Raw genomic sequence first — 22779 nt, 5'->3', positions numbered from 1 at the left:
CAGCCTGGAGGTGTGTTTGGGGTCATTGTCCTGTTGAAAAATAAATTATGGTCCAACTAAATGCAAACCTGATGGAATAGCATGCCGCTGCAAGATGCTGTGGTAGGCATGCTGGTTCTGTATGCCTTCAATTTTGAATATATCCCCAACAGTGTCACCAGCAAAGCACACCCACACCATCACAACTCCTCCTCCATGCTTCACAGTGGGAACCAGCCATGTAGAGTCCATCCGTTCACCTTTTCTACAAAGACAAGGTGGTTGGATCCAAAGATTTAAAATTTGGACTCATCAGACCAAAGCACAGATTTTCACTGGTCTAATGTCCATTCCTTGTGTTCTTTAGCCCAAACAGGTCTCTTCTGCTTGTTGCCTGTCATTAGCAGTGGTTTCCTAGCAGCTATTTTACCATGAAGGCCTGCTGCACAAAGTCTCCTCTTAACAGTTATTCTAGAGATGAGATGTGTCCAAACTTTTGGTCTGTACTGTATATGATAATACTTCCTATATCCTCCTCATTAAACTCTTATTTTCCTTCTCCTGATTCCCCCACCCATCCAGAGCCTGTCTGTGTAGCTCCCCTCCATGTTCCTGCACATCCCATCACTAGGTAGTCCCCTCCCTCTTCTCTTATGAACATACGATGTTCCTCCCTGCAACCATCTCTCTCCTGTACTTGCTTCTAAAAGCGCACTGACACCGCAATTGAAGCACACTCCTTTGCCTGGTCCGTTTGCTGCCGGTGATGTCACACGTGTATGCATTAGCAATGAGCATCACAAGCCAGGTCACATGCATGTGCATTAGCGATACAGCCTGATACCCGGAAGTTACGCTGATGGCGGTGATCTCTATAAAGCGTGGTCTCACCACACTCCATCACTGCCACCACTGACTACTGGAACCTTGTTCTCATCCCCATTGGCTGACCTAAAGTATGTCACTATCTACCACCGGTCCCACATGTATGTTTATATCTCTCTCTATGTGCCACTGTGATGGTGGGCAGGGGGCAGTCAGTGGTAGTAGTAGTGGTTGCAGGGGTCAAAAGACCGCAGTGCAGCCGTCATTTACCCGCTCGCCTCCCCTTTGCCGCACTACACAGAAAATAACTCCGCAACTTTTCAGGCGACACCATTTTCTCTCTCTCAGTAAACAAAGTCCAGGCACATTTTCTTCTTCCAAGCAGATACACTTTGTTGTTCTTCCACGCTTGCATTTTGTTGGCTCGCGCTCTGCCAGCACCGTAACACATCCCATGTGGTTCCTTCCACACTTCCGTTTAATATACAATTTAGCAGCTGTCCGTACTTCAGGCACCTGGATTCTGTCTGACACCTCTAGGCCAATTAATCCGCCACCCAACTTCTCTACTTACAGCAAGATGGAATTGCAGCTGTATATTGCTCAGGCCAAAAGACTACTACTACTCCAGCAGGATACAGCTAAACCCCCACTAGGTGGAGGCAACACAGGTGCAGGTGGAGCCATTCACACTCCAAATATGGAGGAGGTGATGGCTGGATGGTAAAACTGCACACTGGTGGCTTGCATAGAGCACTGTTCACACTTTCTTTTTTGCTTTTTTATATTATATATAGTGTAGGGACCTACAAGCATGAGGTTCCCGTGACGAGGGTTGTAGGCTTACGTCTTATGGCCATAACGCTAACAAAAAACCTCAAAAACTGGATACAGCCAGGTCCCTTTATGTTAGGCCTTGCTATCAGAGTTTCTGTCCCTACGTAGCGTGCAGTGGGGGTACGGCTTGGCAGCCCGCCTGATCTAATAGTATGGGCGTCACCTAATAGGCTGCGGGTTTGTGACTCTGCGTCTGCTAGTGTGAACAATGCTCTATGCAAGCCACCAGTGTGCAGTTTTACCATCCAGCCATCACCTCCTCCATATTTGGAAGTGAGTGTGAATGGCTCCACCTGCACCTGTGTTGCCTCCACCTAGTGGGGGTTTAGCTGTATCCTGCTGGAGTAGTAGTAGTCTTTTGGCCTGAGCAATATACAGCTGCAATTCCATCTTGCTGTAAGTAATGATATTTTCTTTTTTGCTTTTTTATATTATATATAGTGTAGGGACCTACAAGCATGAGGTTCCCGTGACGAGGGTTGTAGGCTTACGTCTTATGGCCATAACGCTAACAAAAAACCTCAAAAACCTTTTTGTACAGGATACAGCCAGGTCCCTTTTTGTTAGGCCTTGCTATCAGAGTTTCTGTCCCTACGTAGCGCGCAGTGGGGGTACGGCTTGGCAGCCCGCCTGATCTAATAGTATGGGCGTCACCTAATAGGCTGCGGGTTTGTGACTGTGCATCTGCTAGTGTGAACAGTGCTCTATGCAAGCCACCAGTGTGCAGTTTTACCATCCAGCCATCACCTCCTCCATATTTAGAAGTGAGTGTGAATGGCTCCACCTGCACCTGTGTTGCCTCCACCTAGTGGGGGTTTAGCTGTATCCTGCTGGAGTAGTAGTAGTCTTTTGGCCTGAGCAATATACAGCTGCAATTCCATCTTGCTGTAAGTAATGATATTTTCTTTTTTGCTTTTTTATATTATATATAGTGTAGGGACCTACAAGCATGAGGTTCCCGTGACGAGGGTTGTAGGCTTACGTCTTATGGCCATAACGCTAACAAAAAACAATATACAGCTGAAATTCCATCTTGCTGTAAGTAATGATATTTTCTTTTTTGCTTTTTTACACCCAACTTCTCGCTGGCAAAAACTGGTTCATTAAGTCTGTTGGGCCCCTTCACCCCACTCAAAGGGGACGCTAACGCATACAAGGTACCACAACCGACAGTTCTCTCTCATCCATGCCTAGGCCAGAATCCAGCCATACCCTACTCTTTGCGGGCGCACTGACCTTCCGATAGGTGAGGAAATTGTTGAGTATTTCATGCTAGACAATACGGATGCCAGACCCCCGACAATGAGGTCTATATCCCTCTTCTTGGGGATGTAGTTAATAAATCCGAAATGGATCCCACGCGTCACAGCTGCAGGTGTGACCCTTAGGGCCAGAATCTTCAAACTGGGCTATTGTCACTACTTCTCCACAGGTACTTTCCTGCTGACTACTTCTTATATCACCCTTTTATGGGTTGTTACAGACATCTGGTGAGAAATTCATGTGAATAGCACCTTTATAAATATATTTACTTAGAAATTGGTGACGTGTTCAATACTTATTTCACCCGCTGTAGGTTTGAATTATTACTTAGCAACGCACTAGCGAGAGGTGATCATGTTTTGTCTTTACAGTCTAATGTAGATCAATGTGATCTTATTTTCAGTATAGAAGTACTGGTTGAGGGTAGAACCAGGAAAATGATGAGGAGAAAACTGTCTATCTGCCATATGGTTTCCATAAAGATGTACGAATTTGATGCATTTTAGCATTAATCTGTACATTAAAGTTGTCCTAGTTCTATAGAACGCTAATTAAAGGGGTTTTCCAGATTCAGAAACCCCCTGTCCCTCAGGTCTAGTTTGTTTAAAAGCATAAACTCTACTTTACTCACCCTCCCTGGAGTCTGTCTCTGTCCTTTGTGTTTGTCATTACCTACGTCAATGAAATCACATTGTCAGCACAGCAGCCAGTAAGTGAGCTCAGGGGCTCTGCCCAAGTAGACGATGTGAGCCATTCAACTCACTGATTGTCCGCAGCACTGATGACATCAGCACTGCAGACAATAGCAGACACCAGGTGCATCCGTAGAGAGACTCAGCGCTAGACCCATGGAGGGTGAATAAAGCACAGTTTGATTTTTTTAAAGTAAAGTGCGCCTTGGGATAGGGCTTTCTGAAACTGGAATGCCTCTTTAAAGTAACTTTTTTCAGTAGTGATAGTATTGATAAATTTTCAGCAGTTTAACGGTATATACTGTGTATTCCCCATACACCTTCTTTAGAGGTTATCTATACAAATGTGGATGTCATTGAGATGATTCCATCAGTAACCACTGGTATGTGCTATTTCAATAGGAGCATCTGTCAAAGGGATCAAATTCAAATTCAAATTCAAATATGCTTTATTGGCAGGACCAAAATACAATTAGTGTTGCCAAAGCAAGAGAAATACAGTAACTCAACTCATTTTTCCGAAGGCTTTAGTTGTTTTCTGCTCATGTATGGTATATTCAGCACAGTATATTCAACCTGTTTCACAAGACATTTTTGTTCTGACTGCTTGTGAATAATTTCAGTAATGTGTTAGTTCACATTCACGGGTTTGTTCATAGAACGTTTGTTCTTGGTAGACAAGAATATGACAATCGTTTTTTACATAACATCACTCATGATAAGATTTAAATCTTAATACGAGTAACAATGAGAAATTGTGTATTGTTGCCTTGTAGCACTGGCACTATTGGTTTAGGGCAACATCTGCCTTTAGTTTGTAAGTTTTCGCTGTGTTTCAGTGGTTTCCTTGGGGTAGTCTTAGTTTCCTTTCCCACCCTAATATTTACTATTGTTAAATGGCTTCAAATCAAGTTGACCATTGAGCTTGAGTATGTATCCTAAGTAGGCAAAGTAGATTGTGAATTTGTGGAAGGGTCTGATGTGAATGGTGACGATCTCTATACTGTGTCCTCAGCAGTTTGTAAAGTAAAGCAGTTCAACCTACATCCGTCGGACATTTATGGAATATCCTGTTGTCAGGAAAAGCCTCCAGCAAATATATCACACAAAGGCCTAACTGTGCCATTTTTCACCTATAGACTATAATGGTATCTAGTTAACAGATTTGTAATTAGATTATTGACATGTTTTATGACATATTTGATAACATTTTAAGCCCTCCATTTAATACAATCATCATCTATATGCCGGGACGGACCTATCAATAGTGCAACCTGTGCAGCCACACAGTGGTTGGGGAGCCCATTTCTACCTCCAAACCAAATTAAATTGTGCATTTCAATGAGTTATTGGACTGATAATGGCCCATATATTGTTCTTGCACAAGGGTTCTCATCTGTCTGTGTCTGCGCCAGTGCCTATATGCTATTATGGCACCTAGTTAATAAATATGTTATGAAAAATTATTGAAAACCCTTTGACCTATCCATTTAACTGATGCCTGTGATGAATGCCATACATGGCTCCCTTCACCTAGCAATTTCCATGTTACCAAAACATAAGTTTAAAGGGGTGTTAGAGCATGAACATTGATGTATCTGTGTTATATATAATATCAGCCCATATTCGCCTATATTCTCCAGATCCAGTGATGTGTCTCTGCCATTGTACTGGTGCTTGCTAGTTGTAGTGGTTATTTCACATGAACATCTCAGCAACTAATCACAGAGCTCATCAGCTTGTCCTATCTATATCAAAAATGCCACACTAGACCTGGGGAGGGGGAGGACTGGATGATTTTATTTGTAAAACAGTACGCTGATTGCGTGTAGAAGCCAGGAAACCCCTTGAATATTTTTTTTACTGAATTCTGTGGGATGAAATAGTATAGTTTGCTTATTTTACAGCATATTAAGAAGGTACATTGTCTATACAGAGTCTAAAAGAACACTTTTCTTTTGCCTGCAACTAGCAACATGGACCCATTTGGCCGGGTCTACATTCTACCCATAGAGTAGGTACCATTAAGAGATAAGACAGTATGCTGTTGTTTGGCACTGGATTATGAAAAATGTTTTGTAGTATGTTTTGTTTAATCATCAGGATGAACAGTATAAAACAGAGAAACCGAAGAAAATATGAAACTACCATTGAAGGATTGTAGAAAAAAATCTGGCGACCCTAAAAACCTGAAATATCCATTTGATACAGTTTCTAAACTCTATCTCAACATATTTTTTCGCCTTTCCTAGACGCTTACTTACTGGAGGACTTGTGCAATACTGAAAAAATAAGGCCTATGTATGGACACCTGGTTCTGTATCATGAACTTCTACGGAAAAAATTGTCTCAACACAACTGGTTACTCCTTGTGATTGCAGCCATCACAGAGAAATGTGTAGGGCTAATCAGTGGCTTGTGATGATGGCTTACTGCTAGTTTTAAACATTAGATCTAAACGAGCTCTGAATTTTTCTGGAAGCATTCATGGCAGAAGGTGATTTATGGAACGACACCACTTAATACACATATGCTTCTATTACTCCTATTTTTCAGGAATGAATGAACATCTGTTTCATTGAATATAACTTTAGTCAATTGTTTCCAGGATTGTCCAGTGGTTTGGAAAAGATTTAGCATTTATAAATACAGGATGACTCTAATCCTATTGGCATTGTGTCTTTCCGTAAAGTCACAGGAAGGAATAACATTGGACGGATGTACAGCAATGCCCAAGTCTTAGGAAGTTACTATTTCCTAATGAGGGGATTGTGTAGCTTAGTAAGATGGCTGAAGAAACTTCTGGAGAACTGATCTGCAATGTAGTAGCTTCTGTTCTATATTCATTCCCACAAAGTAATCCAATAGGAATCAAGTGCTAGAGAAATGTAATGAGAATAAAGAGAATGTCTCACCACAGAAGTCTGCTTTCATCTTGACATTTCATACCACTGGCAGACAGCTGATTTTGAGAAGCTGCTGCGTTTCCCAGAGGTCTTTGTACTATAAGTAAATGTAGTATTTCTCATAAAACATAGATGGTTAAAGTCCAGCATGGCAATTCTATGACTTGAATGTTCTAATAGGGCATAAAACAATACCTTTAAGCAGTGGCATAATTTGAAGATTTGACCTTGATGCAAAACGTCCTACAGACCCCAAACTATCTTGGTTCTTTAATAGTAGTAGTCTCATATGGGTCAAATTGATGTTTGCACCCCCCCATACTGCAGTCACACCAAGCTCCAGGGCCTGGGTGTGACTGCAACCCCTGCACCCATAATAATTGCGCCTCTGCATCTAAGATACTTGATGGCAGGGGTTTTGGCAATTTGAACCCTACAAAGAGTTTCTTTTCCGGTGACCATTCAGTGGATATGGAGTAGTCTGGTACATTTTGGACAAGCTAACTTATTCAAATATATTTTATTAAATAGCTCTCAAGATTCCAATAACATCACAGTCATACATTGTGATTTCACATAACTAAACACCCATTTTACATGTATGGGAAATGTAGCGCTCTTTCATGAGAAGCACATACAACGAGTCTAACAACATTTATCCAAACAGCTCATGTTGTTCCTTAATATTTCCACCTCATCAGGAGATAATACTGTCCTTTTCAATTTAAAAAGATTAAAAAAAATTGTCAAAGCAACATAAAATGGCTGTGAATATAGACAGAACAGAGGAGTCTATGTTCCCAGAGGGCAGCCATCTGGGCTTGTTTATTTGTGTTTTCAACTTTCTGCTCTGAAATTTTCTCTGGCCTGGGCATCCTAGAGACTAGGGGCCTCTTACAAAGCATGCTAGTGCTATGTCTGCACAGAAAAGACATAAAAAGAGAGGGAAAGGGATTTCTTTTTCTTTTTTTTTTCCTCCTGATTTACACACATACGCTTAAATCCTGAGCCATTTTTCAGACTTCTCGCCTAACATTCCAGACTGTATATTTACTTTTCCCATTCTATGGAAATAGATCTAGTAATCTGAGAAAATGCTAAACAGAAGACTCATCTCTGTAAGAAAAAAAGAGTAAGGGAACGCATACCAGTCACAGGAATTTGTATATAGAGCTGTATAATAGAAGATACAGAAGATGTGATTGTAAACCAGGAGTATAAAAACAAATGTTAACAAACTTGATATGCTTTGTTGAACAATATACCGTACTGAAAGATTTCTAAATGTGATTATATATTTGTATACAATTAATTATTAACGTCTTCTCTAAAAGTGGACAAAATCAAAACACATGACTAAGAATAAACGCAATTTATAATGAAATGTAACTTACCTTCTAAGGAGAAGTCCAGTAAGACGTACTCATATGCCAAGTTGTTTTTTGTTTCAACTTGTGGTCGTTTTAATGTTGAGAAGATTTTTCCAGGACTGCTGTCATCGGAATCCTCTAGTTTCCTAAGTCCACACCCCATGGCAAAACTTGCTTTTAGTAAACTCAGGCAAAGAATCTACGGATGAGCCCGGCGAAAGAATACTCTTATATATATATATCTACTCATATTCCATCCTTGAATGCAGCAGATCATGAAAATCCTCGCTGTTGGTTTTCAGAAACATGGCTTTGCCTTTTTTCCCATGCAGACTCTGTGGGAGAGCTCTTGAATTCAGCTACACAGACATTCAAAGAGTTTAGAGACGACTTTTCATGCCACGTCAAATTACAGCCAGCCCCCTATCCTTTTTCTGGGCAGCAGACACCAATAGCTCTTTGTCCTTGCATGTGGCCTCCCCTTTTGGCTAGCATTTGGAAAGGCAATTAAGAGCTGACATATAAGGGGGAAGACTTTCTCTCCAGTCCTTCAGCTTTAAGGCTGACAAAATCTTTTTACCTTAAAAACATAGCATGTTAATTATAATTAAAGCCCTCAATTATACAAAATCATTCTGAAAATATCATCTAATTTATTATTTTACAATTTATGTCTGAGAAAAAATACGACAAAAATATGGTAAAAGCATATGTAAAAATAAATGAAAAAAAAAATCTATATGTACTCCAAAATCCAACTTCAGACTAAACACAAGACCTCGCACTACATAAAAAGTGCAATGGTGCTTGAAAGTTTGTGAAGTCTTCCGAATTTTCCATCTTTCTGCATAAATTTGACCTAAAACTACATCCAATTATCAATTTTCAGTCGTAAATAAATGGTCTGTGAGTGGCTAAAGTATGTGAACCTTTCCTTTCATTATCTAATGGAACTCCTTTGTGCAGCAATAATTGCATTTAACCCCTTCAGCCCCGGGGCACTTTCCATTTTTGCGTTTTTGTTTTTTGCTCCCCTTCTTCCGAGAGCCGTAACTTTTTTATTTTTCTGTCAATCTTGCCATATGAGAGCATGTTTTTTGCGGGACAAGTTGCACTTTTAAATGAAACCATAAGTTTTACCATATGGTGTACTGGAAAACAGCAAAAAAATTCCAAATGCGGAAAAATTGCAAAAAAAGTGTGATGGCACAATAGTTTTTGGGATGTTTTATTCACGGTGTTCACTATATGGTAAAACTGATGTGTGGGTATGATTCCTGAGGTTGGTGCCAGTTTGTAGACACCAAACATGGATAGGTTTACTTGTATCTAAGGGGTAAAAAAAAATTCACAAGTTTGTCCAATAAAAGTGGCGCACGTTTTGCGCCATTTTTCGAAACACGTAGCGTTCTTATTTTTTGGGATCTATGGCTCAGTGATGGCTTATTTTTTGCGTCTCGAGCTGACGTTTCTAATGGGACCATTTTTTCGCAGATGCTACGTTTTGATCGCCTGTTATTGCATTTTGCGTAAAACTTGCGGCGACCAAAAAACGTAATTTTGGCGTTTGGAATTTTTTTGACACTATACCGTTTACCAATCAGATTAATTGATTTTATATTTTGATAGATCGGGCATTTCTGAACGCGGCGATACCAAATATGTGTATATTTATTTATTTTTTAACCCTTTAATTTTCAATGGGGGGAAAGGGGGGTGATTTGAACTTTTTTTTTTTTTTAAAACTTTTTCTTTACTTTTTTTTTTATTTTACTAGTCCCCCTAGGAGGCTATAGCGATCAGCAATCCGATCGCTATTATCTATCTGCTGATCACAGCTATACAGCTGTAAACAGCAAATACAGTCACTTTCTTTTTCCCTCTGCTCCGTGCCGAGGGAAAACGAAAGTGAAACATCATAGCTGCAGACGTCATCACATGACCCTGTGCTACGATGGCAACCACCGATAGTCACGTGATCACGCACGTGACTTCCGGTGGGGGCGACGGTAAGTAAATAACATGGCCGCGCGCATTTAAAGCTTGCTGCCAGACTTTGGCAGCAAGATTTAAGGGGTTAATGGCCTCGGGTGGAAGCGATTCCACCCGCGGCTAGCAGGCACACATGTCAGCTGTTGAAAACAGCTGATATGTGTGCCGACCGCCGCCGCCTGCCCGCGGCAGGGGGCGGGGCTTAACGGGACACGCTCCATGATGGATATATCCGTTCATGGTCATGAAGGGGTTAAACATTTCCAGTAATTGTTGATTTATACTGCACATCAGCTTGTAGGAATTTGATCCAGAAGAAGGCAAAAACCTCAAGAGACAGATGCTAATTGCCTTGTATTAAGGGTAAAATTCCTTCCCAACTCCACACCCAGCAATCAGACTAGGTCCCTGGATCAATGCCCCATCACAGAATCTAGTGTCCATAACCTATGATTTTATATTTTTCGATAAAGGCATCCAGGCCCTCTTTGAACTTTTGTAGTGAATCAACAGTACAACATCATGTGGCAGAGAGTTCCATTGTTTCACTGCTCTTACAGTAAAGAATCTGTGCCTGTGACTATGATTAAATCTTCTATCCTCTAGACAAAAATAATGTCTCCTTGTCACCATCCTAGGCCTAGATATAAAAAGATTGTTAGATGTAAAAAAAAAGCAATGTATTATCCCATATACTGTATATTTGTACTCATAGGCGGATTAAGTGTAGCCAGGGCCCTGTGTTGTTTAGAAGGTGTGGGCCTCCCCACCCACTCAATGTATCATGTCATATGTTATATGATCTCCTTTGATAGATCATGTGATAGGTCACATAACTAACACACCGGACCACTTGTGCAGATGCAAAATGAGAGAGACATTTTTTCCCTTATGCACAATGCTCCACATGGCATAGCGCTATACATATTAGATCATTGGTGGACAATCCATTTTCCTGAGGGGCCACATGAGAGACCGTGACAAATCCATAGGCTGAAATTAATTATGCTCAATATTAACATAATACTTTATAATTATCTTATATTATGTGAGGAAAGAGTTAACTTTTACACTGGTTAGAAAAATCATGGACTTTCATTCTCCTTTGCAAAGAGCGCAATTGGACTTGTTTACGTAAAAGACTATGAGACAGTTTCAACGACTTGGAATGTTTTGACTTAGAAGAGAGAGAAAAACACCTTGTTATGGGTAACAGATTGTTTTGGGAATAAAAGTCATCATGTTAATTTCTCTTGCTGGGAACATGTAATCCACGCCTATGATGAATGTAGACTAATGATTATGCATGTTACATAGTTACGCCCTAATTGGTTTTTGAATAACCCTGTGTATGTAAACAAATCAATACAGTTCTATTTGGAGCGCACATCTCTTGCTTCTGTGTAGATATCAGCGGGTGCCTGTATCTCACTAGAGCTGAGGAAGCAGGGGGGGTTACCGGGACTCCCTCTGCATTAGGTCATCACTGGCAAAAGTTGTGACCGTTTGGTCAACCTAACAATTAGAATTAATTGCATCACTTAATACTGAGCAGAATTAAGAATGCTGACATCTCCCTAAGTATAGTTTGAGCCCACACAGCACCGTCTATGTACAGTATGAGCCCACATATAGCCCCCATATATACAAATACAGCCCCTGCATAGCCCTTATACATAGTATGAACCTCCACATAGACACCTATATACACTATGAGCCTTTACATAGCCCCCTATATACAGTATGAGTTCCCACATAGCTCTTTTTATACAGGAGGAACCCTTATATAGCTTCATAAACAATAGTAGTCTCACATAGCCCCGTATATACAATATGAGCCCTCACATAGCTTCCCTATATACAATACAAGACCTCACAAAGCCCCCTATATTCAGTATGAGCCCCTACATAGATTCATATATACAGTTTGACCCCTCACATAGTCCCCCTATATAAAGGATAAACCCTCACACAGCAACATTATATATATATATATATATATATATATATATATATATATATATATATATATATATATAGTGACACAGGGGATATAGCTCAGCTGGGATCTTTTCTTTGGTCCAAGCGAGTGGCTATGGATTCACAGATGACAGCTGCAGACTGGCAGGTTCCACACTGGTACGGCCGCTGCCATGTTTATTGTGTATACTTATCTCTCAGTGTTACACATGCAAAAACAGGAAAATAAATGTCTAAGGCCGTCTGGCCACTAACTAACAACAGAATGCTAACTACAAAATAAACCTATGTAACAAACAAAACAGTATTATTTTACTGTGTCGGTTCCTCAGCACAGCAAGTGGAGGTATGGAGTCTCAGCCCTAGCAGCCATAAGCCTGGACTGCTCTCCTCAGCAGTCTCCTTGTACTGAATGCCTTCTGATTATTTCAGCTGATCCATTGAGGAATCAAAACCTGGATTGAATGTGGAGAAGGGAGCAACCAGTCCCACTGCTATTCCTACTGATTTCTCCAGGAAAAACCGAGCCCAAAATTACACTGAAATAAACAGGCTTCAGTGACTAACCTATTGCTGAGCCAGATATAACTTTCCCAGCCCATTTGCATGGGCTGACTGCTCCACAGTCAGTACATGGAGACATATGAAATGAACCGAGGGGAAACATACCTGTTCTCTAGTACTTCTCCCCCCCAGCATCTCACAATATATATATATATATATATATATATATATATATATGTGTATAGCTATGTTGTCCAGCGTGGTAAGCTCCTCACCCTCCCCTCCACTTGTACTCATCCCCTGCATGATTTAATAAAGCTGCATTGAAGTTACGGTGAGTGCTGCCTCTTCTACCTCCTTCTGGATAAAGCAACCTATATATAGTATGAGCCCTCAAGTTGCTTTCCGATATACAGGATGAGCCCTCACGTAGCCCCCTATATACAGGATGAACCCTCTAATAACGCCCCTTTGTAAAGGCTGATCTCTCACATAGCCCCCTAGATATAGTAAGAGCCCCACATAGCTCCCTATATACAGTATAAGCCTCACTTAGCCCCTGTATATACAATATGAGCCCTCACATAGCCCCCTATACTGTAGACAGGATGAGCTCTCACATAGCCTGCCTATATAAAGGATGAGCCTTCATATAGCTCCATATATAAAGGGTGGGCCCTCACATACCCTCCCTATCAGTAGCTACCGGAGGAACAGAGGGGGTGGTTGTCCGAGCCCCACGATCAGTGGGCCCACTCAGAGCTACTGCTACTATTGCGTGCTGCACCTGCTGATATAGTTAAGCTCTGCATTAGAGTGGAGAGACACAATCTCCCTGCACTACCGCTCTCCACTCTCTGACCCTACCATTCTGTAGTCTGCGGTCTACAGAACAGCAGGGTCACGTCTAAAATAAAGTTTCTCCTGTGATGGATGATGTCACAGGAAGGGGCAAGGCCTTCTCCAGAAGATGCAAATGAGGAAACAACAGCTCACCAGACTCAAAGATGTGGGTGCGGTGCCCGGAATCCTGGACCAGCAACCAGGTGAAAACGTGAATCAAATCAGAGGTAGATCCAGCAACCGCTTCATAAGTTAAAACATGGCTTTATTCAAAAAACCATGATAACAGTTAGGGGTAGACCAGATGTCCGTTTCAAACAGGTTAACTGTTCTTAATCATGACAACATCTTAGACAATTCTACAAGTTTATATATGCCCAACCCAAAAGGGTGGAGCTCAAACACCGCTCATTAATCACAGAATTTACATAATAAATGATTGATGTTCTCTTGCCATTGTCCTGATGAAGGGAGCTGTGTCTCCAGAAACGCGCAGACTTGTGCATGTTATTAAAGAAGCATTAATCTCTTCCTGGATCCATTGAGTCCTTGGCGTGGAATTAAGACCCTTCTTCTATCACTCTCTGTTATCAGAATTTACATAATGACATAATACAACAATTGTGGACAAATAATTGGGGAAATTGTGCAATATACTATAAAAACATATACAACCAAGTCATTACGTGTATGTCATTTGCAGAAATATTTACACACAAACAAAAAAAAAGTAAAAAAATCCTTTACTTTATGCAATCTATTATGGACACAATGAATCACTCTGCTAAACATCAATTTTAATAACCAGTACTCAATATTAGCGCCTGAGGGAAGGGCAAAAAAAAATATTTATAAATAATCATAATTATATATAATATCTGATATCCAGGTAATTTGAACAATAAGACTGATTTGTTCTATCTTTAGTAATGGTTGGATATTTCAACTAATTATGATTATTATAAATATCCCCCCCGCAGGTGTTAATATTGAGTACTGGTTATTAAAATTTATGGTTAGCAGAGTGATTTGTTGAGTCCATAATAGATTGTATAAAGCAAGGGACTTTAGGGACTTTTTTACATTTTTTTTTGTGTAAATATTTGTGCAAATGATATACACGTAATGACTTGGTTGTATATGTTTTTATAGTATATTGCATTCCCCAATTATTTGTCCAGAATTTTTGTATTATGTCATTATGTAAATTCTGTGATTAATGAGCGGTGTATGAGCTCCACCCTTTTGGGTTGGGAATATATAAACTTGTAGAATGGTCTAAGATGCTGTCATGATTAAGAACATTTAACCTGTTTGAAACGCGTAGACGGACATCTGGTCTACCCCTAGCCTCATTGGGTTATTCTGAGCATAAACACTGGAGCTGCAGCAACTCTTTTCATGCTGAATTGCAGTGGACATCAAACGACATCTGTTTTCCTTTAAATCTGTATACATTTGGCATCCTGTAAATCTGATATACAACAGGATGTGATTTAAACATACTCTCAAATGTGCTGCTAGCTCCACCTATATATACAGTCTATATATATATGTACAGTGCCTACAAGTAGTATTCAACCCCCTGCAGATTTAGCAGGTTTACACATTCGGAATTAACTTGGCCTTGTGACATTTGGACTGTAGATCAGCCTGGAATGGCCTTGTGACATTTGGACTGTAGATCAGCCTGGAAGTGTGAAATGCACTGCAGCAAAAAAGATTATTTCTTTTTTTATTTTTTTTTTTAAATTGTGAAAAGTTTATTCAGAGGGTCATTTATTATTCAACCCCTCAAACCACCAGAATTCTGTTTGGTTCTCCTAAAGTATTAAGAAGTATTTCAGGCACAAAGAACAATGAGCTTCACATGTTTGGATTAATTATCTCTTTTTCCAGCCTTTTCTGACTAATTAAGACCCTCCCCAAACTTGTGAACAGCACTCATACTTGGTCAACATGGGAAAGACAAAGGAGCATTCCAAGGCCATCAGAGACAAAAGTGTGGAGGGTCACAAGGCTGGCAAGGGGTACAAAACCCTTTCCAAGGAGTTGGGCCTACCTGTCTCCACTGTTGGGAGCATCATCCGGAAGTGGAAGGCTTATGGAACTACTGTTAGCCTTCCACGGCCTGCACAGCCTTTGAAAGTTTCCACCCGTGCCAAGGCCAGGCTTGTCCGAAGAGTCAAGGCTAACCCAAGGACAACAAGGAAGGAGCTCCGGGAAGATCTCATGGCAGTGGGGACATTGGTTTCAGTCAACACCATAAGTAACGTACTCCACTGCAATGGTCTCCGTTCCAGACGAGCCCGTAAGGTACCTTTACTTTCAAAGCGTCATGTCAAGGCTCGTCTACAGTTTGCTCATGATCACTTGGAGGACTCTGAGACAGACTGATTCAAGGTTCTCTGGTCTGATGAGACCAAGATCGAGATCTTTGGTGCCAACCACACACGTGACGTTTGGAGACTGGATGGCACTGCATACGACCCCAAGAATACCATCCCTACAGTCAAGCATGGTGGTGGCAGCATCATGCTGTGGGGCTGTTTCTCAGCCAAGGGGCCTGGCCATCTGGTCCGCATCTATGGGAAGATGTATAGCACGGCCTACCTGGAGATTTTGGCCAAGAACCTCCGCTCCTCCATCAAGGATCTTAAGATGGGTCATCATTTCATCTTACAACAAGACAACGACCCAAAGCACGCAGCCAAGAAAACCAAGGCCTGGTTCAAGAGGGAAAAAATCAAGGTGTTGCAGTGGCCTAGTCAGTCTCCTGACCTTAACCCAATTGAAAACTTGTGGAAGGAGCTCAAGATTAAAGTCCACATGAGACACCCAAAGAACCTAGATAACTTGGAGAAGATCTGCATGGAAGAGTGGGCCAAGATAACTCCAGAGACCTGTGCCGGCCTGATCAGGTCTTATAAAAGACGATTATTAGCTGTAATTGCAAACAAGGGTTATTCCACAAAATATTAAACCTAGGGGTTGAATAATAATTGACCCACACTTTTATGTTGAAAATTTATTAAAATTTAACTGAGCAACATAACTTGTTGGTTTGTAAGATCTATGCATCTGTTAATAAATCCTGCTCTTGTTTGAAGTTTGCAGGCTCTAACTTATTTGCATCTTATCAAACCTGCTAAATCTGCAGGGGGTTGAATACTACTTGTAGGCACTGTATATATATATATATATATATATATATACAGTACAGACCAAAGATTTGGACACACCTTCTCATCTCTAGAACAACTGTTAAGAGAAGACTTTGTACAGCAGGCCTTCATGGTTAAATAGTTGCTAGGAAACCACTGGTAAGGACAGGAAACAAGCAGAAGAGACGTGTTTGGGCAAAAGAACACAAGAAATGGACATTAGACCAGTGGAAATCTGTGCTTTGGTCTGATGAGTCCAAATTTGAGATCTTTGGATCCAACTACCGTGTCTTTGTAGAAAAAGTGAACGGATGGACTCTACATGGCTGGTTCCCACCGTGAAGCATGGAGGAGGAGGTGTGATGGTGTGGGGGTGCTTTGCTGGTGACACTGTTGGGGATTTATTCAAAATTGAAGGCATACAGAACCAGCATGCCTACCACAGCATCTTGCAGTGGCGTGCTATTCCATCCGGTTTGCGTTTAGTTGGACCATCATTTATTTTTCAACAGGACAATGACCCCAAACACACCTCCAGGCTGTTTAAGGGCTATTTGACTAAGAAGGAGAGAGATGGGGTGCTACACCAGATGACCTGGCCTCCACAGTCACCAGAGTTGAACCCAATCGACATGGTTTGGGGTGAGCTGGACCGCAGAGTGAAGGCAAAAGGGCCAACAAGTGCTAAGCATCTCTGGGAACTCCTTCAAGACTGTTGGAAAACCATTTCCGGTGACTACCTCTTGAAGATCATCAAGAGAATGCCAAGAGTGTGCAAAGTAGTAATAAAAGCAAAAGGTGGTTACTTTGAAGAACCTAGGATATAAGACATATTTTCAGTTGTTTCACACTTTAAGTATTTCATTCCACATGTTTTAATTCAAAGTTCTGATGCCTTCAATGTGAATCTATAATTTTCAGTCATAAAAATATAGAAAACTCTTTGAATGAAAAGGTATGTCCAAACATTTGGTCTGTACTGTATATATATATATATATATATATATATATATATATATATATATATGAGTTGCAAGCCTCATGTGGAATAAAACGTCATCGGATGGTTGCCACCACGGACCTACAAGAAATTGAATTCAATCTAGTGGAGATGGCACAATAATGATTTTCCCTGAAGGAGGTTCCTTTATCTAGCTGACATATTATAGTGGATCATATAGAACGTTTATTTATGTGGAGTCCATAGTGTGTTGTCCTCATACTACAACTGGGTGTTTATTTATATATTTTCTCATTACTGGAAATCTCTATGAGAGAATGGGTATTATCTCTGATACATTATGCAAATATTTTTGGAATCCTGAAGAAACAACAAACATCATCTTTAATATCTTACTCCATTTGTACCCCTGATGAACCTCTTTTTAGAGGGGAAATGCATCAGGTCTCTTTTTTAATGTATTTCACATTTCCTGTTGGACATTCAGGATATGTAATTAGGAATCTTTGTTACATGTCCTTCTGACATTTAGTTTCTGTTTCTTATATTATATGGTGGTAGTGGGTATGGAAACTATGGAAACCTGTCCACAGGCTATTTACTTCATGCAGCATTTGCTTGGACCTGTCCCGTCCACAGCCATGATTCAGTCATGGGTACGGGATTGAAATAGACCAGGTGAGTGCTGCTAAGAGCAGTTCTACTATTTCATATGTGAGGCCGTTTGGCACATTTTATAAAAATATTTTAGTGTTAGGACTGCCCCAAATGAGATTTGCCATGGAGTGGCAGGGGGGCTCAAGAAATTGCAATTTTTAGCCAAAAATCTCAAATTTATAATAAGTATAGTTGGAATTTTTAGCGCTGTAGTGCACTTTTAGTGCTAGCTTTTTTGTTTTTTCTTCATTCAATTGGTCGGTGGTTGACCCCCACCTTGGTATGCACCACAATTTGGGATGTATTCCACCTGTCTAGATATTGGCGATTGGTGACTGTTCACATTCAGTCATCAGGCCCTGTCCACAGGCTATTTACTCCATGCAGCATTTGCTTGGACCTGTGCCGTCCACAGCCATGATTCAGTCATGGGTACGGGATTGAAATAGACCAGGTGAGTGCTGCTAAGAGCAGTTCTACTATTTCATATGTGAGGCCGTTTGGCACATTTTATAAAAATATTTTAGTGTTAGGCGGGCTTTGCACACTACGACATCGCAGGTGCGATGTCGGTGGGGTCAAATTGAAAGTGACGCACATCCGGCATCGCATGCGACATCAAAGTGTGTAAAGGCAAGATGATACGATTAACGAGCGCAAAATCATTGTAATCGTATCATCGGTGCAGCGTCGGCGTAATCCATAATTATGCTGACACGACGGTCCGATGTTGTTCCTCGCTCCTGCAGCAGCACACATGGCTGTGTGTGAAGTCGCAGGAGCGAGGAACATCTACCGGTGTCACCGCGGCTTCCTTGGATATGCGGAAGGAAGGAGGTGGGCGGGATGTTTACATCCTGCTCATCTCTGCCCCTCCGCCGCTATTGGCCGCCTGCCGTGTGACGTCGCTATGACGCCGCACGACCCGCCCCCTTAGAAAGGAGGCGGGTCGCCGGCCAAAGCGACGGTCGCAGGGCAGGTGAGTGCATGTGAAGCTGGCGTAGCGATAATTTTTGCTAAGCCAGCTATCACACGATATCGTACCTACGACGGGGGCAGGGACTATCGCGTGCGACATCGCAGCATCGGCTTGCGATGTCGCAACGTGCAAAGCCGCCCATAGGACTGCCCCAAATGAGATTTGCCGTGGAGTGGCGGGGTGGCTCAAGAAATTTGAGATTTTTGGCCAAAAATCTCAAATGTATAATAAGTACAGTTGGAATTTTTAGTGCTGTAGTGCACATTTAGTGCTAGCTTTTTTGTTTTTTCTTCATTGAATTGGTCGGTGGTTGACCCCCACCTTGCTATGCACCCCAATTTGGGATGTATTCCACCTGTCTAGATTTTGGCGATTGGTGACTGTTCACATTCAGTCATTAGGCCCTGTCCACAGGCTATTTTCTCCATGCAGCATTTGCTTGGACCTGTCCCATCCACAGCCATGATTCAGTCATGGGTACGGGATTGAAATAGACCAGGTGAGTGCTGCTAAGAGCAGTTCTACTATTTCATATGTGAGGCCGATTGGCACATTTTATAAAAATATTTTAGTGTTAGGACTGCCCCAAATGAGATTTGCCGTGGAGTGGCGGGGTGGCTCAAGAAATTGCAATTTTTTGCCAAAAATCTCAAATTTATAATAAGTATAGTTGGAATTTTTAGCGCTGTAGTGCACATTTAGTGCTAGCTTTTTTGTTTTTTCTTCATTGAATTGGTCGGTGGTTGACCCCCACCTTGCTATGCACCCCAATTTGGGATGTATTCCACCTGTCTAGATTTTGGCGATTGGTGACTGTTCACATTCAGTCATCAGGCACTGTCCACAGGCTATTTACTCCATGCAGCATTTGCTTGGACCTGTCCATCCACAGCCATGATTCAGTCATGGGTATGGGATTGAAATAGACCAGGTGAGTGCTGCTAAGAGCAGTTCTACTATTTCATATGTGAGGCCGTTTGGCACATTTTATACAAATATTTTAGTGTTAGGACTGCCCCAAATAAGATTTGCCGTGGAGTGGCGGGGTGGCTCAAGAAATTGCAATTTTTTGTCAAAAATCTCAAATTTATAATAAGTACAATTGGAATTTTTAGTGCTGTAGTGCACATTTAGTGCTAGCTTTTTTGTTTTTTTCTTTATTGAATTGGTCGGTGTTTGACCCCCACCTTGCTATGCACCCCAATTTGGGATGTATTCCACCTGTCTAGATTTTGGCGATTGGTGACCGTTCACATTCAGTCATCAGGCCCTGTCCACAGGCTATTTACTCCATGCAGCATCCACAGCCATGATTCAGTCATGGGTACGGGATTGAAATAGACCAGGTGAGTGCTGCTAAGAGCAGTTCTACTATTTCATATGTGAGGCCGTTTGGCACATTTTATAAAAATATTTTAGTGTTAGGACTGCCCCAAATGAGATTTGCCGTGGAGTGGCGGGGTGGCTCAAGAAATTGCAATTTTTTGCCAAAATTCTCAAATTTATAATAAGTACAGTTGGAATTTTTAGTGGTGTAGTGCACATTTAGTGCTAGCTTTTTTGTTTTTTATTCATTGAATTGGTCGGTGGTTGACCCCCACCTTGCTATGCACCCCAATTTGGGATGTATTCCACCTGTCTAGATTTTGGCGATTGGTGACTGTTCACATTCAGTCATCAGGCCCGGTCCTCAGGCTATTTACTCCATGCAGCATTTGCTTGGACCTGTCCCCTCCACAACCATGATTGAGTCATGGGTACGGGATTGAAATAGACCAGGTGAGTGCTGTTAAGAGCAGTTCTACTATTTCATATGTGAGGCCGTTTGGCACATTTTATAAAAATATTTTAGTGTTAGGACTGCCCCAAATGAGATTTGCCGTGGAGTGGCGGGGTGGCTCAAGAAATTGCAATTTTTTGCCAAAAATCTCAAATTTATAATAAGTACAGTTGGAATTTTTAGTGCTGTAGTGCACATGTAGTGCTAGCTTTTTTGTTTTTTCTTCATTGAATTGGTCGGTGGTTGACCCCCACCTTGCTATGCACCCCAATTTGGGATGTATTCCACCTGTCTAGATTTTAGCGATTGGTGACTGTTCACATTCAGTCATTAGGCCCTGTCCACAGGCTATTTACTCCATGCAGCATTTGCTTGGACCTGTCCCGTCCACAGCGATGATTCAGTCAGGGGTATGGGATTGAAATAGACCAGGTGAGTGCTGCTAAGAGCAGTTCTACTATTTCATATGTGAGGCCGTTTGGTAAATTTTATAAAAATATTTTAGTGTTAGGACTGCCCCAAATGAGATTTGCCGTGGAGTGGCGGGGTGGCTCAAGAAATTGCAATTTTTTGCCAAAAAATCTCAAATTTATAATAAGTACAGTTGGAATTTTTAGTGCTGTAGTGCACATTTAGTGCTAGCTTTTTTGTTTTTTCTTCATTGAATTGGTCGGTGGTTGACACCCACCTTGCTATGCACCCCAATTTGGGATGTATTCCACCTGTCTAGATTTTGGCGATTGGTGACTGTTCACTTTCAGTCATCAGGCCCTGTCCACAGGCTATTTACTCCATGCAGCATTTGCTTGGACCTGTCCTGTCCACAGCCATGATTCAGTCATGTGCACGGGATTGAAATAGACCAGGTGAGTGCTGCTAAGAACAGTTCTACTATTTCATATGTGAGGCCGTTTGGCACATTTTATAAAAATATTTATGTGTTAGGACTGCCCTAATTGAGATTTACCGTGGAGTGGCGGGGTGGCTTAAGAAATTGCAATTTTTTGCTAAAAATCTCAAATTTATAATAAGTACAGTTGGAATTTTTAGTGCTGTAGTGCACATTTAGTGCTAGCTTTTTTGTTTTTTCTTCATTGAATTGGTCGGTGGTTGACACCCACCTTGCTATGCACCCCAATTTGGGATGTATTCCACCTGTCTAGATTTTGGCGATTGGTGACTGTTCACTTTCAGTCATCAGGCCCTGTCCATGCAGCATTTGCTTGGACCTGTCCCGTCCACAGCCATGATTCAGTCATGTGCACGGGATTGAAATAGACCAGGTGAGTGCTGCTAAGAGCAGTTCTACTATTTCATATGTGAGGCCGTTTGGCACATTTTATAAAAATATTTTAGTGTTAGGACTGCCCCATATAAGATTTGCCATGGAGTGGCAGGGGGGCTCAAGAAATTGCAATTTTTTGACAAAAATCTCAAATTTATAATAAGTACAGTTGGAATTTTTAGTGCTGTAGTGCACATTTAGTGCTAGCTTTTTTGATTTTTCTTCATTGAATTGGTCGGTGGTTGACCCCCACCTTGCTATGCACCCCAATTTGGGATGTATTCCACCTGTCTAGATTTTGGCGATTGGTGACTGTTCATATTCAGTCATCAGGCCCTGTGTTACGGGGGGCTGTCTAATAATAAAACCTAAAGGAGTAACAGACAGTCAGGGTCCACTGTGCAAAGACTCTGCTGCAGACTATGGCAGAGTGCAATACCTCTGTTAAACTCACAGAGGAATATAATTAGTAAATAAGGCAATTCCTCCCTTACTTGGAGGGTGTGTAGAATGGTCTCTGTTAATAATCAGAGACAAAGGCAGTAAGTGTGAAATGGCACCTACCTAGGTCCGCTCTTCTAGTGGTGCAAAAGAGACGAACAGCAGCGTAAGCCGCACAAAGCTCCTACCTGCGTTCGCTCCACTAGTGTGCGAGGACACAAACCACTAGATATGGCACCTGCCTAGGTCCGCTCTTCTAGTGGTGCAAAAGAGACGGACAGCAGCATAAGCCGCACAAAGCTCCTACCTCTGTTCGCTCCC

At 41.5% G+C, this 22779-nt stretch overlaps 1 protein-coding gene across 4 annotated transcripts in view; it reads right to left on the bottom strand.

Moving 5' to 3' along the window:
* The window catches only part of RFTN2 (raftlin family member 2), a 327011-nt gene extending 318796 nt beyond the window's left edge, over positions 1-8215 (bottom strand). For all 4 annotated transcript variants that reach the window (XM_075319049.1, XM_075319047.1, XM_075319050.1 and 1 more), the window contains exon 1: positions 7897-8215. In XM_075319049.1, coding sequence (XP_075175164.1) covers positions 7897-8035 — 139 coding nt within the window. In that variant the 5' untranslated portion in view covers positions 8036-8215. The remainder of the gene's footprint in view (positions 1-7896) is intronic.
* Positions 8216-22779: the final 14564 nt, after the last annotated feature.

This window comes from Anomaloglossus baeobatrachus, chromosome 7 (genome assembly GCF_048569485.1).
Source record: "Anomaloglossus baeobatrachus isolate aAnoBae1 chromosome 7, aAnoBae1.hap1, whole genome shotgun sequence".
Taxonomy (NCBI): Eukaryota; Metazoa; Chordata; class Amphibia; order Anura; family Aromobatidae; genus Anomaloglossus; species Anomaloglossus baeobatrachus.
Note: the sequence above shows the minus strand (reverse complement) of the source record. Positions and strands in the feature narration are given on the sequence as shown.